This window comes from Notolepis coatsorum (genome assembly GCF_963971535.1).
Source record: "Notolepis coatsorum genome assembly, chromosome: 4".
Classification (NCBI taxonomy): Eukaryota; Metazoa; Chordata; class Actinopteri; order Aulopiformes; family Paralepididae; genus Notolepis; species Notolepis coatsorum.
In genome coordinates this window covers 23,728,425-23,745,085 of record NC_140168.1, presented here as the reverse complement: position 1 = coordinate 23,745,085, position 16,661 = coordinate 23,728,425, and the positions used below count along the sequence as shown (strand labels likewise).

Sequence of the window (16,661 nt, the reverse complement as noted above, 5' to 3'; positions counted from 1 at the left end):
GGAAAATCTTCCATGGTCTCCTTTCCAACTATTCTTCGCCCTCCTCTCTCCCCTCCCGGGTTATGTTACCGTACTACCGGGTTCTCCCTCTTCATACAACACTGGGGGGGGGTTCTTCCCTGTCAACGTTCAGGCAAGACAAAACAATCAACACGGTTTGATGGTACACTGAAATCCAGTCAACAGAGCTAATGTCTGGTCCGTTTCTTTCTTTTAAGCCCTGTAGAGATCGACAGTTAAACAGAAGCAGTGCCGTTTTCAAATGGTGCTGATACACTGGGCAGGTTTACATGTACATTTTGTTATTTAGCCGACGCTTTTATCCAAAGCGACTTACAAGTTCTGTACAACAGGTCAGCAGGAAGGGTACGACTCTTTCAGCTGAGTAACAAGTAACAATGTTCATCAAACAGTGTTGAGACTTGGGTGCTGCAGTCTTGAGTGCATAGTAGTAAAGACATACTGTATTACATACTACTTAGAATAGTAGGTAGTAATTATAGGCAAGGAAGAACATTAGGTTTCTTCTGGGTAACACTGGACAAGCAGATGCTTTAACATGTTTGTACTGATTGCATGGCATCCTCGTTACACAGATACATTCTATTGTATATTTCCCCCTATCTCACTTAATTTCATAATGGCAAACATGTTGTTGTTGCCTAAAAAGTTGATCGCCACCTCACTTTCATCGACTTAAGCCTGCATACCTTTTTACTAGCTATGCTGTGTTTATTATCACAACATAGGCATTAACAACCCCCCCCCCCCCCCACTGTACAGTTTCCCCCCCCCCCCCCCACCCACCCAACCTCCTCCAATGTACAGTTTCTACGTCAAATGTATATACTCTCTTTTTTAGACTCTTTTTGGTATCACAAACAGTACTGTATTTGTAAATCTGGTATGTCATAAATGTATAGATGTAGCAGTACTGTCTATCTGTATGTCGTGTATGTCATATATGTTATGATGAATTGAAAATGGGGGACCCTGATGTAAACAAGACGAAAGTCTTTCTCTGGTCTGCACCCCCTTAACAACTGTGTGTATTGAGCTGTACTGTATTGTAAAAGTATTCTGTATTTCTATATGACAACTAATAAAGAAACTTGAACTTGTACCCATTCTGCAATCTGTTAATAAAAATTCCAATCAATCAATCAATCAGGGTAACACTGGATAAGCAGATGCTTTAACATGTTTGTACTGATTGCATGGCATCCTCGTTATACATACATTATATTGTATATTTTCCCCTATCTCACTTAATTTCATGAGAAAAAAAAACTCGTTCCCAGTTTAATCACCACCTCCTGCATACCTTTTTACTAGCGACGCTGTTTATTTTATCACAACATAGGCGTTAGTCATGTGGCGTTTGTTGACAAATGAGTCACTTATTGCTGAGAATCTCCATGGACACACAACACCTTGGAAAAGGGTTCCCAATTCCCTGTTTGGTGTTATTCCCTTAACTAAACTTTTTTTCTTGTTCCTTTCTTTAAATGGCTCGTTGAGCACCGCCAGGTGTAGTGAAGACAATAGGTTGACGATAATATAGTGGTGTCGAATTGCACAAGGGACAAAAAGGGATATTTAGGTTTTGTGACAGCCACAGCCCGTGTGTAGTATATCACAAAAGAACAAAACAAAATGCTGTTGAAAAGACAAAAGAGGTGACATTATAGAAAAAACAAGTTGGTAGACTTCAGAATTTCTAATCAATAAGGCTGCTTGCACAGAGATGCCTCACAGATGGGATGCGAGACGTTACATGAAATTAACACCCCCTCAGTTATACATTTGAAAAGAAGTTGCGCAATGTTACCTTATAACATAATTATATGCCTTGCCCCAGGGCCCAGCCCAGGCAGCCTCCACGTTCAAAAACGTTACATATTGTATTACACCAGGCCAGGGGGTTGTGCATGCAATTCAAATACATACCAACAGATGGGCCCGACAACACACCCCATGTTGTGAAAGCCACTTTTAGAACTTATAGTAAACACTACTTTTATCATATTAGTCTTGACATTGAATAAAAGGTTCGCAACCATTCCTTCTTGTGGGCTTGATCTTCAAAGACAGTGATATTAACGGATCGCTTGTAACACAAGTGTTGATGTTTTGTAAATAGGCTGCAACCAATCGTTTTTGTTTAGTTTATTAAATAGTTGTAATTAGTATTGAGCTCTCTAGCGACACGCTGTGGCCATGTGACGTAACAGCAGGTTCACACAGAGCTGCCGCCACAGATCAGCTAAACACAAACTCAAAAGAAAAGGCGACACATACTTATGAAAAGAAAATAAAAGTTTATTGAGAATTCTGAATCCCGCTCGCCCTTCCACAGTAGCAGAAAAAGGGGGAAAAAACAACAAAGACATACATTAATTAATAACATCCGGACAAAGAAATCCTTATTGTTCTGGGAATCAAAAAACATAATTCAATCCATCTACTATTGGCCACAAGGACTCAAAACTATACAGAGGAGGCGAGGGGGGGCTGCCCGACGCGCTTGTGTCACAAACAAACCAGTTCTCCGGGGAGGCTGGCTTTTTATTCTTTTTCTCCGTCACTAAATCTTGACATAAATAATCCTACTGTGTGTAGAGGAACCTGTAGAGTCAGTGCGGTGGCGGAGAGAGCAAGAGGATTCAAAACGTTTTTTTTACCTTGCTAGCTGGGGGGGGGGGGGGGGGGGGTACAGAGGGAAGGTAAAGACAATACAAATTGACCATATTAGCATGGTGGCCATTTTTCTCTTATGTCATGCTCAGGTTGGGATTCCCAGGCAAAATGGCCACTGTGTGAATATGGTCAATACTGTAATGCAGCCTGGTGTAGTACAACTTAACATTCTCACTATGCGGCAGTACCAGTACAGACGGAGTCGTCGACACGCACAGAGACAGTTAAGAGAAACGACAGAGACAGATTACACATTTTCTGAGCAATTCATCTTGCCTTTTTTTTTTTCCTTTCTTCTTTTTATTATAATTTACCTCTATATTCCTAATGGCAAAAAAAGTTTTGTAAAAAAAAAAAAAGTCAAGACATGCACTCATGCCCCAGTACAATGACAGCACCAGTGTGTTCGCTCTACACTTTAAAGTTGCACTCGGCTGACTTGGAAACAACGCGGTGGTTGTGGATACTGCCAACACCCAAAGCGTTTAAACCATGTTGTTGTTGGGAGGGTTTCTGCTCTCCGGGGGGCGACGTTGTAGTCCTCACATAGCGCCGTTTCCAAGTCAGTCAAGTGTAACTTAAATGTGCTGCAAGTGGTATTTTGTTGTTAAGATAAGTGTTAAATAGCTCTACATTCCGACAGCCATCAGAATGTTTGGTCAGTAACATGGGTCTCCCGGTCACTCCACTCTGCAGTAAACACAAAATGTATTTTCTGGTATCCCATTCCCACTTTATCCAATCAGGAGAGAGAACTCTAGATATTTATTTCAAGGAATGTTCCGTTTACTGCAGAGTGGCGAGACTGGGAGACCCATGCTACCGACCATAAACACCCTATATCAGTGATGGCTGCCAGAATGTAGAGCTATTTTAACATTTAGATCACTTATTTTCACACACAAAAATACCACTGACGGCACCTTTATTAAAGGCAAATTTAACAGAATACTTTTTGTGTCATGTGGGGAAAAGAAAACAAACTGCAGTGGCGACACACGACGACAGGACTGATTAAACAGCCAGCGACAAGGTTTACAGAACGGCAGGTGATACAGCCACACACATCACTGCCATTTAAAACCGTCTCTGTGAGTACATGCACAATACATGGCGGGGGGGGGGGGGGTCGACTTCCAACCAGTGAATGAGGATTTACCAAAACACCCTTTTACCAAACCGGGCCAAAGACGGAACGTTATTATCAGAGCCATAAAAGAAATGACCTCAGCCATTTGCAATTCGATTTTTGTATTATTCTAATCATCATTTTCATCCATGGCTCTGGAAGCACCTCGAGGAGCTCGCTCACACGTGGGGTGCGAATGATGTACTTGTTGTAGGAACCGTGTCCCGCGTCGCAGAAGTGACATTACTCATAGTGGGCTTGTGACGTCAACGAGCAGCAGCACGGAACCCCAGCGTCATTAGGCTTCCTGGGTCTAGCCCCATTTCTGTTTTGGCACTGACGAGTTTGGTAAGGTAAGTGCATGGAATCAAAAGTGTGTGGCGTGTGTGTGTGTGTGTGTATTTGTGTGAAGGTGAGATCATGGCTGTGTGCGTTTTTGTCCCGCTTACACTCAAAATCTTTACATTGTTCTTATCTGCCCTAATCTAAACCAAAAAAATACTCTTGGAGGTGGGGAGGCGGCACCTGAAGAGCTTCATTCAGATGCCCCATCCCCTTCCGACAATAATTCTCTTCCTCTTTCTCACTCGCTCTCTCTCTCCCTTCTCTTTTCTTGTGTGCTCTTAGCGGATGGCCTTGACGGGGCTCTTGAAGCTGGAGGCTGCTTGCAGCTGGAGCTGGTAGGCCATGGGATGGATCTTAAACCCGTACAGCCTGAAGAGAGAAGAGAGGGGGGCATGACATGTTTGTTCTTCTAGATATGACAATGATGAGGTCACATAGCGACCACTGCAGGGCATGCATAGGAAAATGAGAAAAGTTGGTTTCAGCATTGCTTGAGCTTATTTTGGATAGGACATAGGACCATAGTGAGCATGTATACATACACATTAGTATTACAATATTATTTGGGGAACTAGTGGTTGTGCACGTTACAGCCATATATTGTTCACAATAGCAGAAATAAGCTTTACATCTTGAATATGAGGAATATATATATATATTATATATATCCCAGCTATCAAGTTTGGGTTCCTCATAGTCAAGATGTAAAGCTTATTTCGGCTTTTGTAAACAATATATGGCTTTAACATGCACATATATATATATGATCTGTGATACTCAGTAAACACCATATCCTGATCACCATTGGTTTTTCAATTTGCAATATGTTCCGTTTCAGTGGGAAATGCCATGTTTAGAATAGAGAATAGAAGTACTTTATTAATGCAGAGGGAAATTCAGCACCACAGATCGCTCATGATAAACATTTAGGTAGTACATATTCTGTTTACGTATGAATACAGGGCTATTGGCGATTGTGACAAGGCGAGAGCCTAATAAAACCAGCATGTATAGTGTGTTGCCTGTGGATTCACAGCAGGGCTCTGGCAGGCAATAAGCTCACTTTAAGCTAAGCGCAAAGATGGTGGTATGATATGAAACTAAAGATTCTGAGGAATCCATAGACCTGTTTGCTGTCAGACTCTGGTCAGAACAACGGGGCAGACTAGAATATATTTGCATTTATTAGCCATGCTAGCAATCTAAACAATCAATCCATGCCAAAGCTAGATATGTAAACGGTTAAAGACTCACAGGAGTCACAGCCAGGCTGATTTGGCAAAATGGCATCCAGCCGTTTTTGTTTGAAACTACTTTTAATCAGGGGAGTGCCATGGTTTCGCCATAGAGCCCCATCGTATTCTTTTAGCGCAGCAGCTCGTGCAGGTCCGGGGTAACTTAGTCACGTGACTCGAACACGGTATGTTTGTATAGAGCGAACAGGTCTGTAGATACCATGTCCTGCTATCTTATTGGGAGAGGGGGAGATATTACTCCCACCTCAAGATACCTGCATGGAAATGGGCTCATTGTTTGGAACCACATGAGTCTCCTATTTACATCTATGCCCGATGTATGCTAGTCCCATGCGGATTTGGGTCCAAAGCATGCGGTACAAATAGGTCATTTCTTTAACACAATTTGTTCAACTATAAAATATCCCTCCTCAGTACATATCTTTATCATGTGGGGTGACAGTGGCTCAGGAGGTAGAGCAGTTGTCTGGCAATCCGGAGGTTCCCGGTTCGATTCCCGCTCCTCCCGGGCAGCCTGTCGATGTGTCCTTGAGCAAGACACTTAACCCCTAATTGCTCCCGATGAGCAGGTTGGCACCTTGCATGGTTGCCTCCGCCGTCGGTGTGTGAATGTGTGAGTGAATGGGTAAAATGTGAGTAACAAATTGTAAAGCGCTTTGGATAAAAGCACTATATAAAAAAGCAGCCATTTACCATTTATCACAACTTTTTAATAACGAAGAAGTTTCACTCCCAAATATCCGTATCGCAAAGTCTGGCTAAAGACAAGTCGGTTCACTCAACCATCATCTTGTTAACAAGGACTAACAAGACCTGACCCCTATCTCTTTGAATGGGGAGGGAGGGAGGGGGTCATCGTTTTTCTTTCATATTTGAAGTCACTGGTTACCGGCAAGCGGCAACACAGAATAGTTCATTTGTTAGGCAAAAAAAACATTTTGTGATAGAAAAATGCTTTTTTCCCTTCTTCCTTAGACCAGCTTTTACATATGCGCATAAAGAGTCCCGAGTTACCATGCCAACCACTCACTGTGTGATTCCCAGCCTTTTGGCAGAGATCATGACTTGTAAAAAATAAAAAATCACTCACATTTCACTTCCAAGATACAGTAAATTTGCATTTTACTCAACATAAAATCACATCACATTTAATTACTTTCTCTGAATAAGTTTGTTTTGTAGCAAGTAGTTTTGTTGTTACCGCCATCTTTAGTATTGCCTATTTCTCCATTCAAAGCTACTACAGTACTCATCAGACCGTCTCTGGGTATTGGCTTTAGAGGAGGCATATAAACACCTCATGCCATCGAACATCCCAACTGGTGTATTAGATAGTATCTTTGGAATATGAGTGACCATTATTATGATAATCCCTCTTAAAAAAATTTAATTATAATTTTAATCCCTCTTAAAATATTTGTACCCTCTCTTACATTCCTTGTGCAATATTTAGTATAATATTCCTTTACTCCATTTACGATAAACCAGCATGTTTTGTCTGGAACAACTCTAATGACCAACTCTCTAATAACAAAATATTAAGGACTCAGGTCCTGTTAGCCAGATGCAAGCTTATCAATATTCATCCCACACTGTTATCTTGTGAGAACTGCCTGACTTTTCTTCCTGTATGCAAAACCTTGATTTCTTTTACTATAAGGCTGGAAGTATCCCTGGCCTCTGCACAGAATAAACCCATCTTCTTTCCTACCCATTGACTTGATCCCAATTTCTCTTCAGTTCACCGGACGTAAAATAATTTTCCACAACACCATGTAAACATGCTGGTCTACATGAGCACATTAGAGAACAGTCACGATACTAACCTGGGCACAAACTGATTGGCAGGCCTCTTGGGCCGGTACTCTGGATGCACCATGAAGAGCATGTGGGGGAATCCTGTGCCAAAGTAGGCTCCATCCGTGTGGTGGTGCCTGGAGGACTTGGGCGTGTAGACGTCCATGCATTTAGGGCAGTATAGCTTCACCATGGCCTCCCCTGGGATGTCCGACAGGCCTGCAGGGGAAGGGAGGGCGGGACAGAGAGGAGGTCCAAGGGGAGGGAGGGACAGAGGTCAAAGGGGAAGGAGGGAGGGAGGGGGCATAAAAGTGTGAGTTTTTCCTTACCTTCGCGTGGGGTATGTATGGGAGTGTTGCATTCATTTATTTGAATTTTTTGGACTTTATGGTGTTTTTGTTTTGTTCTTGATTTATTGTGATGTTTCTCCTTGACTTGTTTAAAGACGTGTCCGGCCCATGGGGACATTAACTTGTGTTGTCGGGCCTTAAATACATTTGATTTGATTTGATAAGAGAAATGTAAAGAAATTAAATGTAAGGAATCCATTAACCCTTTCACTACCACACTACAAAAGGTTAACACTTTCACTACCACGGTTAACCGTCTGTGGTAGTGAAAGGGTTAACCTTCTGTGGTGTGGTCGTGAAAGGGTTAACCATTGTCGTGTGGCAGTGAGAGGGTTAACATTCTGTATTGTCGCAGTGAAAGGGTTAACTGTTTGGCAGTGTGGTAGTGAAAGGGTTCATTTAAAAATAAATGGATTTTGATCGGAGAAGAAAAACGTTGGGTTACAGACAGCAATAACATGGCCACGCCCGAGGAATGTTGCTACTGTACACAGGAGATGGTACAAACCCGCCCCCCCCCCCCCCTTTCTTGATCCTCCAATCACAACTGCTGCTTCCCTCTAGACAAACTTTGGGAAGCAACAGCTGTGATTGGGGGGGGATCAAGGAAAGAGGACACGGCTTACTCCTTCAGTGACACTCACCAATGGGCAGCATGGGCTGATTCTCACAGTAGACTCTGGGGCAATAACCAAAGTCGCCCTGCTGATACTTCTCCAACTAAAAGAGACACAGGGATGGGGACAAAGACAATCAATACGTCTGATCTTTCAAATCTCTGCTCTTATACAGTCCAGAGGTCCAGTCCAATAATGAAGTGATATAAGGGGGAAGATCCCCAACAATAGCTTTATATATAATGCCAGTGCAAATCATGTCTCTTTACCAGAGAGGAGCACCCAGCCTTATTGTACAGGATACAATGGTGAGTAATGGTAAAATGGCCTGCATTTATATAGCACTTTACTCAGATTCACATGCCGACAGCAGAGGCAACCATGCAAGGAGCCAAGTGGCTTACTCAAGGACACTTAAGGGAGGAACCAGCAACCTTCCAACCACTCTACCTTCTGAGCCACTGCCGCACCTAGTACTATAACCATCACGTGGTGATACATATTATGATCTGAGGGCTGAGTGATATGCAGGATCTAAGGGCTTAAGATAGAGCACTGGCTTAGTGGCTTGTGACAACATCTCTATTACCTACCATCTGTGCAATGCCTCGGTTGGTGAGGATGTAGCGTGCGTGGATCAGGCCATACAGCATCTCAGCCGCCTGCTCTATAAGATCGCTCTGGTTGGGATTGTCCTCCAGTTCCTCATCTGAGGACACAGATAGACAGGAAGGGAAGTAAGACATTTCTGTTAAGTTTCCCCAACATCTCTTTTTTTCCTGATAAAGAGTGTACGATAACCAGCATCAATGGATTCACTTAGTTAATTATGTGTGTGGTCAAATCTTCTTGGTTGATACAGATTTATTGTTAAAACATGGCTAATTAGTGGCGGCTGGGTGGGAAAAAGGGGAAAAAGATAAAAAAAAAATAAGACAATTACAGGAGTAAGTACATCAATTGCTTACTTGTTTTTCAAAATGTGAAATAAATTAGCTCACAGGAAAGGGGCGTGTCAAGAAGGGGAGAAACAAAGGGTTTTTGCTTGCGGCGTTGTGGTGTTGACAGGGTTGTTTGATTGGAATACTGTTTTCTATTTGGGTATGAATTAGTGCACTGCCACCCTGCCCGAGCCCGACGGGGCCCTGCCCTACCCTACCCGACGGGTTCGGGCTGGGTAGGGCTTCGTTTTTAAATAAATAATGCATGCTCGACCGGGCCGGGCAGCGCCCTTTTTTATTATTATTTTTTATTTGCGCGTGCACCTCGCGCTGCTTTCACTTTCTGTTTTGCGTAACGTAGTGCTGTCATCAGAGAGTGAAAGCCTCGTGTCGGAGGAGTCAAGATGTATAAGTTAACAAATAAAATAGTAAAGGGAAAGCTTTTGAAAGTTCCCAATGCGTCTGGGAAAGCTGCATTTTTGGAAACATTTGGATGTAATTATGCAGGGAGAACTCGAGGGGAGTAGAACAGTGATGAAGCCATCAGGTGGATGATGAACAAATGAACCGGACCGAAGTGGTTCATAATGTTTGAAGTTGGAATATAGCCAGTTGGCGAACGTTTTAATTTGTTCTTGGATGTATGTAGCTGGTTGGCGAAGTTTTGTTAACGTTGTTCAACGCGTTGCTGACAACAACAGCGAAGTGGTGAGTCTGATTTATTATTATTTGCTGGTGTGGGGTCGCCGGTCTGTTTGTTTGTATAGTGACTGAGTAGGCTATTGTGTCGTGTGTGTGTGCGTGTCAAAGAAGATTCCATATAGCCTTCAATACGTTTTACGAGGCTGCCGTGTGAGTCAGTCTAACGCGAGCGCTGGGAATAGACTGCATTCTAATAAGAAAGAGCAAAACAGGCTATTTAATGCTTCTTAGTTTTCAGCGTGATATGCGTTATTTAGGTAGACCTATTAGACATTTTCGTTTTTGTTTATTTATTATGTTAATATATAAACAGTGTTTCGAATATCTAAAAAAAAAAAATAATAATAATATTTGGCTATATAATATAATGCTTCGTTAGTTTTCAGCACGATATGCGCCTATCTGTTATTTAGGTAGACCTATTGGACATTTTCGTTTTTGTTTATTTATTGAGTTCATATAAAACCGTGTTTCGAATATTTAAAACAAATACAAATAAAAAATAATCTTTAAGTCTAAATATTTTTTTTTTTGGGGTTTTCATTCGGGCTAGGGCTTCAAATGTTGCATTACAGTCAGGCTTATTGTCGGGCAGGGCCTGAACGTCATGGGCTCGGGCTGGGCACGGGCTTAATTTCAAGGCCCTTGCAGACCACTAGTATGAATCATGCAACAGTCTTCCTGTGGTGAGCCTGTGTTAAACTGGTAGCAATTGGATCACAGTATCCATGGCACTGGATGTGTTTATTGGACAGCCAAGAAGAACACACGTCTGAAACCCTCTAGTCTATGGCCTATTTAGGGTTTTTCTCCGATTCAACGGGGAATGCCACCCATTTTTAAGAATTCACATGTGTTATTCCTGTGCTACGGCACAGTTCGGTCGATATTTGTGAACATGTGCCACTCTCTCCTAAAGATAGAATTCGGAGATAGAAGAATGCTTGAATTTGTGTTGATGACATGTGAAATCTATAGGGCCACTGATTTTGTGGCCTCTTGAAATACTGGTGCCAGCAGCTCTTACACTCATATGATGTTACATTATGCTATAGACCTGTTAGCTTGGACTGACCTCTGTTGGTCGACCAATCGTTTGTTTGGTCGTTAGCTTAAGTACATATGGGAGGACTGAAACAATGGTTTAATGCTATTTTAATCAGCAGCTTAAACCATCTGCTACAGCAGAGCATGATGACAATCAGGAGTAGTGACTGGGTGAGAGGGTGAGAGAGAGAAATATTTTGAATGCGATTCATTCATCATTGCGCACTAGTTAGATGACATGTTGCAATACACATGTTATGACTTTGAGCATCTTTCCACTGCAAACGATACTGTAACTGTCGGTCATGAATATGCAAATTTCATCGACTCATCGTTGCAGCCCTAGAGCGAGCGCACACTAAAGAGAGCAAGCAAGCGCACACTAAAGAGAGCGAGCGAGCGCACACTAAAGAGAGCGAGCGAGCGTCACGGTGGGCCGTAGAATTACAAAACCATAAGACCACTGTTATGTGTACTTTCACATGGTGGAGGGTATACTTACTGTCTTTTGGTGATACATTCACGTTGTGGTTTGAGTGTGGTGTCACTAATTGGTGAGGTGTAATTGACACTGTTTTTGTTGTAATTAACATAATTGCTTTCATGTAATTGAACACAGGTGTGGTGACGAGGCTCCACGCCCTATTAAGCAGACCAGGAGCTCGCCACTGCAGTTGTCTCACCAGAAGTGCTCTCACCAGTGCTCACTATCTTTGTTCTATTGTTGCCCATTTGCTCTTTACTATATTTTTGTCCATGTGCTTTTGAGTATATCCTGAACCATGGAGGCCGGAGTACCCAGCTCTCCACCTTTTTGTTCTTTAAACTAGCTGTTAAATAAATAGTTATTTTTGGTAAAACGTGTCCGACTTCCTTGTTGTCCACCATTTTGCCACCAAGGCCTACCGGGGAAACGAGCCATATTTTCCTGTGACTGCTGAGGCCTTAGGGCAAGTCAATTATGCTTGTTGTAACAACCACCAACATTTAATTCTACTGAAGAGTGAAGACCTATTGGTTTTGTAAGAGACGGCACAGAAGCCTATATCACTTGGAAACATCAAGAGATGGGGAGGAACAGAGACCTGGAACTCCCTAGCTGCTTCCATCACCAGCTCTGAGAAAACAACGGATTGAGACGTAAAATTGTGTAGTAAAAGCAGGAGGCTTATTTCATTGAGCAACAGATTTGACATGTTTAGGGTCTTAGAAACGTATTTGTTTTAAACTCAGAATGTCAATCAGCAGATCCTTTTTAAAAGGGATTGTTATATTTTGGGTGCATACTGATTTCACCTTTTTGACGATTTACAAAAACCAAGGGTAAACTAGGCTAACGACTTGGCTAGTTTTGACATCAAGTTGATAAAATGTATTTACAATACTGAAATATAATTTTTTTTTATATTTAAGCAGTTGATTACTATTGAACAAGTCTGATAACGTGAATGACTTTTCACTTTCCATTAATTTCCCCGCCTGTCTTCCCTCTTCCTCTTGCTGATTGAATATGTTTAGGCACAAAAAAACTCATTAGGCAATAGACTAGCTATATAAAAAAAATAAAAAAAATAATGTACGTTAATTTATTGATAGACCGATTAATCTGGCCGATATCAGGCCTCAGCTCCCACTTGTGTCAAAAGAAATCTATCAATTTATTTAGTTTGACACATTTGTTGATTTAAAAGAATAAGTAGAGTGCAGATCCACTAAAGAATAATTTGTTTGTAATTATAAGAAATTATTATATGGGACATCAGCCCCCCCTGCCTCTAAATATCTGATTTGATTGCTCTGTGGTGAGGAGAACATGTGAACGTGTTCCGTGTCTCAAGTTTGGCTGTATTGACGCTGAATAACACCATGCTAACATTGACCAGACGTGAACATTTTTGCCACTGAGCTCATTCAGCACCTTCTTGAGATCAAGTGTACAAAAAATCTAAGCAAATGAATAAAGGGCAGATGATTTACAGGGTTTTTCATAGATACAGTACTGAATTTTGCCACAGACACATGCCATTTGAAATATGAATATAGAATATCAGGCATATAAATGACCTTATTATGGCCATGTCATACATCTATGGATCGGGCCAAATCTCCTCTTTCCAATGGCAGAGTTTAACCTGGATTTAGTGAATTAACCCGGCTGGTGTAAGGACTGGTGTAGTCTTAGGACTACAACGATTTCATGACGGCATCATTTCCTCACGTCTAAATCATCCGGTTTCCGATGCAATGCGCTGAGATTTTTTATAAACTCATATTTAGCTAATAACACTTAAAATCATTGATAAACAAACGTAGTGCTGAAAATATACACGTTTGACTGCCGTTTTGATAGCGTTAGGGTCTTTACTCTTGGCTACATTCGCAACATTAATTAATACGGACTGTATTGATCTATTTATGATGTGAAATAAATCTCGGCCCGATCGGGCTTATGGGGTTAAAGAATCTGTCTCTTCAAAGAATGATTTTCTCTCTCATTCGGTGTGGCAGTATGTGTTCTGTCCAACATGTGGTGGTTCTGACCTGGCTCCAGGTCCAGGATCATGTCTAGGGCCTGGCGGTAGTGGGGAACCTGTTCATTCAGCCCAGTCAGGTTGAACTTGTCCTGGATGTAGTCCTCATCCACCTGTTGTTGCAGAAGAGATCATTTGTGGCAGTCCACCACGATATATCAAACAGGCCCACCACAAATACATTTCCCAAACTGTTATAATGAACAATACTATCTCGTTTTGTATGTATGCTTCTATCCCCAGGCCATAAGGCTGCTCAACGAACAATAAACACTATGCAGCAACCATCAAACGCACACAGCACACACATCCACACGCACACACTCACTTTAAACGGGCAACTCACTGCAGCACCCACTTTACACACTTTAGAACACCTAAACACACTTTACACTTTATATTTATTGGTAAAGGATTTGCACTACAACTCGCACACCTTACTGTAAATTGTACCTAAATTGTACCTCATCCCATTTCTGCTCTGCACTATATAGTATTGTATATTAGTACATTGCATAGTATATTGTATGGTAACTCAGTTACTTCTATTCTGCATCGAACATTGTACATATGTCTATACTGAACACTGTGACCTATTTTCACTTCTATTTTACATGCTATACTATTTTTATTTCATACTATCTTGTCTAACACAGTCTCTGGAGCGAAACAGTAAGAAGCATTTTGTATAAAAGTATTCTGTACTTCTGTATGACAACTATTAAAGAAACTTGAACTATGCAGTGTGTGTTACACTGCGCCAACTGTGTTATTGCCTGTCCAAGCTTACCACCACTACAAATAGCCCAAGAACCAGTGGGGAATACTAATCTCACACTTCATAATGTGGGATTATTAATTATGTGCTAAATATATTATGAATAAAACTATGAGGTTGCCAACGGAGAGTGAACACAGGACCTGTTTGTATGACTTACATTTGATGAGTAAGTGAGTATTCGAGATGAGGGATAGGGAGCTTATTACTCACCTCACAGAAAAATTCATTGCCCCTCAATCCACAGAACCAGGAGATCCATGACACTTCTTCTGAACTGCTCATCTCTGAGGACTGAGGATAACACACACATACACCCGATTGCCGGTTTCTGATGCTGTTAAACTGCAGATGTACAATTTCTACGTCAAATGTATATACTCTCTTTTGTGGACACTTTTTGTATCACAAACAGTACTGTATTTGTAGATCTGGTATGTCATAAATGTCTAGAATAGATGTAGCAGTACTGTCTATCTGTATGTCATATATGTTATGATGAATTGAAAATGGGGGACCCTAATGATGTAAACAAGACGAAAGTCTTTCTCTGGTCTGCATCCCCTTAACAATTGTATTGTATTGAGCTGTACTGTACTGTACCCATTCTGCAATCTGTCAATAAAGTTTTCAATCAATCAATCAAGATCCTGTTAATCTAATCATGAGCTCTAAGAATATCTATAACTCTGACTTACAACCTTAACGTTAGCTATATAACACAATAAATTCATTTAACGGATTTTGTTTATATGTGTGTATGTATTTATGGTTCGTTTGTGTACAAGACACTGAAATCAAAACCCAAGTACATGGGAGCACATAGCCAAACAGCTAACTAACGATAACGTTAAGGTTACCTTGCTAACCGGCTTGAAATATTCGCCTGTAGTTACAGTACACTGATTCAAGTGCACAACATTTATAATGGAGTCATTATAAAAAGTAGTTTGTTAAAACAGAAGTGGCAAGAAGGCAGGCAATGCATCGAGACTCGGACGTTACCGGTTAGCAGCGTTAGCTCGCTAAGCTAAAAGCTCAAATGAAATTCAACATGGCGCATCGCTAGGCCGCATGAAGAATATCAACGTTTTCTGGCCCCTAAATACACTCCAGTAATACTAGCGAGTATGTATTTCTACGAATAATTTGTTCAACTTACCCCTCTTCCAACTTTTTTACTCCTGTAAAATATTAAACACCTAAAAATGGGCTATCTTGCAGTGTAAATAAGATGGACACCACGTCCCAGTTGACCGGGCTGAAAGGCTACGTAGGTTACGTACGCTGCTCCTCCTGATACGTTTCCTGACGTTTCCACCAGCGTCCAGCAAATCCATCAAGACTGGTAGGTAAGACATCTGAGGATATTATATTACCATATTATATATTATACAATATAATATAATATATAATCATATATAATTATATTATATATATTATAATATTATATCCTTTCAGAAGTGTTACCGACTCTTTAAGTTTAATGTGAGGCAGTGGTGGGTGGCAAAGTTACTATTGAGGGGAAAATACAAGTTAAGTTAGGCTACTTGTGTGAACTGTTATTTTCTGAAGGAGGCCATGCACTGACCCAAATTAAACAGCCTGCCAATTACAGCTGCAATGTATACCGATTCAGCTGGTTGAGCACTGGGGTCAGTATACACAGGGTTCCATTCCATACATACTTACACACAACTGAGCAAGGCCTCTGTGTCCCGTTTCAGTTTCTGGTGTATGGGGTTTTCATGAACACGCCAACATCATAACACAATTCAATTACATTTTAATTTAATTTAATTTATTGATACAGCAGGGGGAAAAAAGCTTTCTTAAAATACAAAGGATATGAAGTTTAAAAGAGCTTGAGTCCTACTCAGTAGACCTATTGTTTTTCAGAGGGTTCCCAGAGAGTAACAATTGAATAGATAGGGAAAATATTAGATTCAAATTTTAAAAAAAATTGATTAAAATCTATTGTCATTATAAAGCACATAGTACAGTACAACAAAAAGAAGTTTGGCATCCAACCAGAGTGCAAATCTGAACAGTAAAGTGCAATAGTAATATATAATGTACAGGGGATTCAACTGGGTATAAAATATATCAATTAGTACTACTGAGTAATAGTGCTAATCAGATGTATGTACAGAATTGTATGAATATGTACAGTGATAGAGGTATAAAGGTATAAATATGGAGGGATGAATACTGTATGGATGATTTCATAAGGTATTGATACACAGCCATTCAATCATTCCTGGAAGTTCATAAGCTCACGCCGGTTCTAGCTATTTGTGGAAATATGGGATGGGAACCTCCAAATATCACACACAAATGTGATGCTTCAACTTTGGAATAGATTTGTAAAAATGCCTGAATAGACTCACTAAGGATATTTAATAGGGAACCCTCTGATGGTTCCTCCTGGGCCAGTGAAGTGAAATCTGAAATGTTTATGAACAATT

The 16,661-nt window shown here is 41.0% G+C and overlaps 1 protein-coding gene across 1 annotated transcript; it reads right to left on the bottom strand.

Annotated features, from left to right (window-relative positions):
• Window positions 1-2,301: 2,301 nt before the first annotated feature.
• Window positions 2,302-15,489, bottom strand: LOC311227472 (casein kinase II subunit beta). The gene is made up of 7 exons (XM_084313146.1): window positions 15,356-15,489; window positions 14,407-14,487; window positions 13,426-13,528; window positions 8,788-8,903; window positions 8,222-8,297; window positions 7,257-7,446; window positions 2,302-4,543 (listed from the first exon to the last, which is right to left on the bottom strand). Exons 2-7 carry the CDS (start codon window positions 14,476-14,478, stop codon window positions 4,453-4,455), a joined length of 648 nt encoding a protein of 215 aa, XP_084169272.1. The 5' UTR covers window positions 14,479-14,487; window positions 15,356-15,489; the 3' UTR covers window positions 2,302-4,452.
• Between the last annotated feature and the right edge of the window lie 1,172 nt (window positions 15,490-16,661).